The sequence below is a fragment of the Macrobrachium nipponense genome, chromosome 4 (genome assembly GCF_015104395.2).
Source record: "Macrobrachium nipponense isolate FS-2020 chromosome 4, ASM1510439v2, whole genome shotgun sequence".
In the NCBI taxonomy this organism is placed as follows: domain Eukaryota; kingdom Metazoa; phylum Arthropoda; class Malacostraca; order Decapoda; family Palaemonidae; genus Macrobrachium; species Macrobrachium nipponense.
Window position 1 is genome coordinate 87,950,942 of NC_061100.1, and position 7,500 is coordinate 87,958,441.

A 7,500-nucleotide genomic window follows, 5' to 3' on the forward strand; every position below is an offset into this window, starting at 1 on the left:
CTCATTCATAAAAAAAAAAAAAAAAATTAAATCCTTCACAAAATCCCCAGCAATCACACATCCCCTTCACTTCATCCCGAATAACCTTTATAATACCAGAATTGGGGCAGCTATAATCTCTCTCTCTCTCTCTCTCTCTCTCTCTCTCTCTCTCTCTCTCTCTCTCTACTCTCCAGTGGGCAGGCTAATCACTGGACGGCCAACCAGATGCCAGACCTCAACCGCAGACGAACCCAAAATCGATCATAAAGTCATCAAATGTAAACATTAGATCGATGAAGCAGCCAATCAGAATGCAGATTTCCTGTCACGCGGTCAATAGGATGTAGAGATACCAGGAGACTCTCCCAACAATCATCTTTCGTAAGTGGTAGCTATTTATGTAGTGGCCTTATATATATATATATATATATATATATATATATATATATATATATATATATATATATGTCTGTGTGTGTGTGTGTTTATATATAATATATATTTAACTAATTTATATTTATATATATATATATATATATTATATATATTAATATATTATATTATATATATATATATTAATAATATATTATATATATTATATACTGTTTTTTAATTTCCTTAATATTTATATACTATCTGTCTATATGTATATTATATATGTATATATATGTGTATATAATAATATTTATTTATATTATATATATATATATATATATATATATATATATATATATATATATATATATATATATATATATATAAATAAAGGTTTTTGCAACGAAGGAAAAAAATGAAAAGCGAGATAGCCAAGCACTTTCGGTCTAGTTCGACCCTTTACTCAGGCACAACTGATCTTACAGAGGAAAAAACATAGTCAAGGTAGGCTTAGTATCCAAACTGACACTACAAGATTAGCAATAAGGTCGATTTCACTCTACAGAAACGAGGAAACGCCTGAGGGCAGCCACACCTTGGAGGATACACATGCAGTCAACAGGTGATTCATCCAGAAAACAATACATTTTGAAAAAAAATGAGTCATACAAAAATGTTCCCCAAAAAAATTATTAATGAAAAGACGAAAAAATATATATTGAAGTATATCAAGCAAGAAGAGAGGGAGAGAGAATATCGAGCAAGAGAGAGAGAGAGAGAGAGAGAGAGAGAGAGAGAGAGAGAGAGAGAGAGAGAAATAATCACTATATACATGTGGGACTAATTTATTAGTAGTTCATTTATTTTAAGGTCCTTCATAAACATTTTACAAATATACGGGTCCAAATGTTACATTCCCGGACTAAGATTTAGGTTTTTTTTATTAGTGATTTGTATAATTGCTGATTCCAGTAAATTTCTTGAAACATAATCATTAGATCTAGCAATTACAGAGGTATCACCCCAATTAATACAATGAGATTTTTCACTCAGATGGATAAACAGTGCATTTGAAGTCTGGGCTGTTCTAACTGAATACATATGCTGCTTAATACATACACATAAATTTTTACTAGACTGACCAAAGTAAAACGATGGGCAATCCTTGCAGGGAATTTTGTAAATGATGATGTTATTTGTTACAGGACTATTCTTAATTACCATATCTTTAATGGTATTGTTATAAGAGAACACTACATTAACATTAAACGATTTAAATATTGATTTTATGGTTTCAAATCCACGAAAGTAAGGTAAGCTAAGTACATTTTTAGGCATTTCTTTTTCATTAATAGCAACACTATAAAACTTTTTGTGAGCTTTTTGATAGCATAGATCAATTAAATGAGGTGGGTAGCAGAGATCGTTTCCTATCTTTTTTATGTATTCTATTTCTTGGTCAAGATATTGTGGACTCGTGATACGCAAAGCGCGTAGGAACATAGAAGAAAAAAATTGAAATTTTAATATTAAGATGGTGGCCAGAATATACATCGTGATCAAGTTATATATATATATATATATATATATATATATATGTATATGTATATATATATATTATATATGTGTGTGTGTGTGTGTGTGTGTGTGTGTGTCAGGTAACACTTTCATTTATACTTAAGCTGATCTCGCTGTTTCCGTTCTTGTTCGGACTTGCGGGTATTCTAGTCTGTGAAAGCGTGCTGAGAAAGTAGTGTAATTAGGTTCTCTTTTTTTTAATCTCTCGTTATTAATTCGTTATTTTTGCATGTTCCAGAAGATATGGATTTGTTTATCTGTTTATGAATTATGTCGATAATCATTAAGCTTGGTACTAATGAACCCACAAAGAGTAATTTAGATTTAACACTTTTAGATCCAACATAGCTATCAACATTGTTTGCAGTTTGCTGAATCTCCGACCTTCTTTGTGGATCTCAAACTGATGACCATTATAAAAAAATACATTATAAACAAATAAGTGATAAATGCTAATAATGTTGAAGTAAACATTACTAGAGTTTAACAGGACAACGTCTTTTGAAGTAAACAAGATGTTTAACTTTAATCAAGCAAACAGTTTATATTTTTCTGCCAAAGAAATCTGTTGAGATGCTTTGTCTGTCCGTCCACACTTTTCTGTCTTCCATCAGATCTTGAGAACTCCTGAGGCCAGAGGGCAGCAAATGGGTCTGTTGCTCAACCACCCTCAAATCATCAAACGTATGAAATTGCAGCCCTCTAGCCTCAGTAGTTTTTGTTTTATTTAAGGTTAAATTAAGCCATCATGGTGCGCTTGGCAACACTATTGGACAGGCCACCAGCGGGCAGTGACTGAAAGTTTCATGGGCCACAGTTCATAAAGCGTTATACTAAGACAAAAAAATTCATTTGCTCATTTTTGACGTGTTACATTAGAAATGTGTCGTACAAACCTTCTTTGTTCATGCCAGCCTGAAGACACTTGGAGAGGCGACATGCTCTGCACTGATTTCGATGCGTTTTGTCCACCAGGCAGCCGGCTTCCGATTTGCTCTTGCAGACGTATTGGCGAGCCCGACGGATGGAGCGCTGTGAGGACGGTTATTATAATGTGAAACATTTGAAGTCACGTTACTGCAGAAACATGACAACTGAGAAAACAGTGATAAAGCTAATAGGCTACTCGAAAATGAGAGATGATTGGCAGTGAATAGTCACTGTTAAAATAATCTCAGTGTTTGTCTCGAAGGCAATTGTTTTTTTAAGGTTTTATATATATATATATATATATATATATATATATATATATATATATATATATAATCGGTGAAGACAGTAACTGATTTTAAGCTTTTAAAGACTAATCCAGTATTTCTCAGAGACTTATCTTCGTCAACGAGTGCTGAAAACTAAGGCGAATCATGATTGAAGTGCACACTTGGAAAAAACTGAGAGACCATCAGCAGTTACCTTGAAGAATCCGGCGCAGCCGTCGCAAGCGAAGATTCCGTAATGTTTGCCAGAGGAGTGATCGTGGCAGACTTTGCACGGGATGTCGTACAGGATTCGGCCTGAAATAGGAACACACGCATAATTAACATTCAGTTATTGTATCTTCAGTTTTTTTCTCCAAATAAAACATAGTCGCTTTAAATGTTGGTCATATCCTCAATACATATGCTGACTTTTATTTTTGTAGGGATTGTCTGTCACCAAAGTCTTCCTATGGAATATGGAGATAAGTCTGTTTTCGTTTTTGTCAATATGAGTTGTAAGAAATCCAAGTATACTTATGGGCTGCTTTTGTTGACAAGAGCCCGTGCCGGCAAAAACAATACATGGAAGATCACTTTAACGTAAGAATTAAAAAATAAATAAGCCAGATGAGACTGCTTACGTAAGGAAAACTTATTAGCAAAAATACAATCCGTTAATAGTCCTTACAAGAGAGTTTTCCTTCAACTTGAAAGTTAAGGCAGTTTATCGTATCGAAGTTTTCTTAGAGTGAACTGAGTAGGAGATGCAAGTGAAAGTTCAGCCTTAAAATTATTGGACAGATTCGAGACTGTATGTGCTTGGCAGGCAAAGTCTCCAAAACAGATAGATGTCAGGAATGTCTTGTTAAGGAAACTATAGGAGACGAAAAGACCCCATCCAAACATTTGTCAAAATATTGATTCTTATATTGTTGCCATGAGTATTCTTTTCTGTCAGGTTATATTCCAGATTATTTTTAAACGGTTATTTATTTCCGAAAACTGAGGGTTTTACTTATAAATTTTATTTGATTGAAAATTTACCAAATGGAGACCAATGTCAAGTAAGTCAGATGATGTTTGTTTCTGAGTGTTGAATGGAAGCATTAAATCCCTTTAGCACTCGAGAATCTTCATATGAAAGAAGCGAAATGTTTGTAAATCAACTTTGCGATTGAAATAGAATTTGTTTACGTCATTTTCAGCTGTGTTCTTGTTTCCTAAGAATGACTCTAACCGAGTAATATTAGATAATCGTGTCACTTCGCTAGAACTGAAAATTGTCACTTTTTCGTAAAACAGTATTAATGCTAGAAGACCCAAGTGTTACACAATACTAATAGTTGAATAAGAAATTGTTTCTCGTGTTTATTTCAGTGGCGCGATAATCAGCCTCGCGAATTCATGGATTGGTTGCTTAGCGCCATTCAGAAACCAGGCATCTGGCAAAGGAGGTCAGCAGAGATCGGGAAGTTGATACCGAACTCTGGTGCCAAGTGCTTGAGGCATCCGAAGGAAACTTATTGTTGTATTTATTCACTTATTTAGTTCCACTTTAGGGGTTCGTAACAACTTACACACGCGCAGATTTCGGTTACTTCTTTGGTTTACTCTGCGTGATATTTCCAAGGGTTATTGTATGCCATACGACATACATGTTATACACTTTATTTTTTTTTATTATTAGCGAAGCTAATTGTCTCCTTAGATCTTAATTAGGCGACGCGCCAAAGGTCTGTGTGATGGTCGCTGATTCAGAAGAGGATAATGACAACCATTTGATCCTGCACAACAAGGCGACCTTGTTGTGCACACACCATGAGGAGTAATGCTCGAGGGAACCACTATTAGTGCAATGTTTGTTCTAAGGATCCATACAGAAGGAGGCACCAGAAACAATTAGGATGACTTATTCGGGTCAAGATCAATCAAATTCACTTACTTGGCCGTGTCAGTGAAGGCCTTCCTCACAACCAACCCCTGGCTCCTTCCGGTGTCGAGTTGGAGATCTCCAGACGCGTCACATCATAAAAGAATTCTGAGGTGGGGCGGGGGGTGGGGGGGAGTGGCAGCTAGAGACTTGACGGAGGGGACCCTTTCGTGGGAAAAAAAATCCCGTGAGAAAACCTCGTTCTTTGACTCCATTTCACTTCATTTTCTTTGGAGGCAGCGCTTGGAGTTCAAGTGGAAAACCAACCGAAAGCATTGATACAGTAAGGAAGGAAAGATCAAGAGAATGAAAAAAAATATTATAATGAAATTGGGTGATTGAAATCACATTTCCATTAAGAGAAAGCGAAGAAAGACTGAAGTACGACATGAAAATTAAAAAAAAAAAAGAAGTATAAAGGATACACTTCATAAGGTTGTGAAAAAGTCAACGGAGGAGTGAAAGATTGATTGATTGATTGAGTTACGAAAGTTTGGCTCTCAAACCCAGCACGGGGACACTTCCAGCTATGCACCGCTGAAGGCATTGAAAAGAGCGAGTTGGAGTGGTTGGACAGCGAGGTGGAAGGAAGGAAGTGGGAACGGAGGCGACGTAAAAGAATGAAAAGATGGAGCAGTTAAGGACCGAAGGGGTCCTGTAAACAACTTTTATAATGCCTACAGTGCTCCACGTGAGGTTCCACTGACAGCACTGACCCCTGCAGGGAGAAGCGAAAGAGGGTGGCACATGTAGAGAATTCTAAAAACTTGTGTTTTTTTTTTTTCGAAAATGAGTAAACTCCCAATAAACGTAACACATGGGTCTCTTCAGTCGGTATACCGGAAGAATGGCCAAAGAGTAGAGCCAGACATTATGGTACATGGATGTCTTAACTTCCTCCGCAAGGGCATCACAACGACATCACGATATCCTAAAATCCCACAGAAGAAACGAGAGGGCACCATTCTAAGAGGAACTGGATGTGCGCACACACACACACACACACACACATATATATATATATATAGGATATATATATATATAATATACATATATAATATATAGATAATATTTATTATATATACTATATATATATATTACCTATATTATATTATATATCTTATATATATAAGAATTTAGTTATCAAAATTATTGAAATTGTTATGTACAAAAGTACAAATTGTTAAGGTGCAACAAAAGGACCTTTAGGGTTGAAAGAGTTGAGAAGTAATGACAATGTCATTGGAAGGGTGGATGTGCAAGAAGCTTCCCTTTTTCCTGGTTCCTTTCTTGTGTGCAAAGGAAAAGACAGACTATCAGAGTCATTTTTGAAAGTATGAATAAGTATTTCGCTACAATATGCAGTTGGTCAACAAAGAGCTTTAGCAAATGGTGTACTTAGATGTATCATGCAAGTATTACTGAGAGAAGCAGTTACATTGTACAGCTGGTCTACTAATAATAATGATAACTGTCAAATTCAAGCTAGTCTGATTGTCTTTAGGAGTACAATGACTACAAAGCTATTTTGTTTCATTTAGTTTATTTTAGGATCTGTGACACTGCACCAGTCATCACTGGAGTCAAACGAAGTAACTCACTTGACCCGACTGGTGGTTTATATGTCCAATTTTATCAGTCATTGGGGCCAGGAATAACCACTGAACCCTGGCTGTACCTTACATTAGGGAGAACGCTTCGTGACTCGATGGTACAATGAAGATGACTTTCCAAGTTTAAATATTTATGATATCTAGGTTTTATTTAGTTAAGGGTGTGCTTACGGGGGACGAGTTTGGAGATTGAAGCACCCGCCAGTGTTTGGGGAGGAAGATAGAAAACGAATAGGGAAACAGGAGCAGGAAGAGTGAAGAAACTAAGTTATTATATATTATATTAACAAAACCCAATATCATTGTTACAAGATAGTTGATAAAAAAGAATACCCCTTATAATATTGAACGAAAAGAGAAGTTTCCCGAAAAGAGAAGTTTCCCGAAGGTAACTGAATGTTTTGATATCGAAAAGGAAAAATGAACAATCACTGAAGAGGGTGGAAGGAACTTCATCAAACGTAACAATCAGCATAATACTCGTTCCGTTCCTCTTGGGTTTCCTGTATCTTGCTACTTTTTTGGCAATATTGCGAAAATTCATAAGCTACTTTATGAACAAAAATGGCCATGATACCTCCCTTTTAAAATCTGTGCGTAGCCCTATATGTACTGTACGTATATATCTCATTAATCATTTGACATAAATCTTTGTCATTTTAGCTCTTTTCTTCGTGTCTGGTTTGGCCTTTCTGCATTGCCCTATGTATAGGTACGTCATTTTATTTTTCATTCTTTTGCAAACTTCCCTCTGCATCCCCATGAGAATCATGACAACTTTAAATATCAGAATATAGACAATTCGTCCAAATTATGAAACATA

General features: G+C 35.7%; 1 protein-coding gene across 1 annotated transcript in view; it reads right to left on the bottom strand.

Moving 5' to 3' along the window:
* Nucleotides 1-7,500, bottom strand: part of LOC135211664 (nuclear receptor subfamily 2 group E member 1-like) — a 22,469-nt gene that overhangs the window by 10,280 nt on the left and 4,689 nt on the right. The window contains exons 2-3 of the mRNA XM_064244931.1: nt 3,349-3,449; nt 2,832-2,967 (exon numbers count right to left, since the gene is read on the bottom strand). Of these exons, the coding sequence (XP_064101001.1) occupies nt 2,832-2,967; nt 3,349-3,449 (237 nt within the window). The remainder of the gene's footprint in view (nt 1-2,831; nt 2,968-3,348; nt 3,450-7,500) is intronic.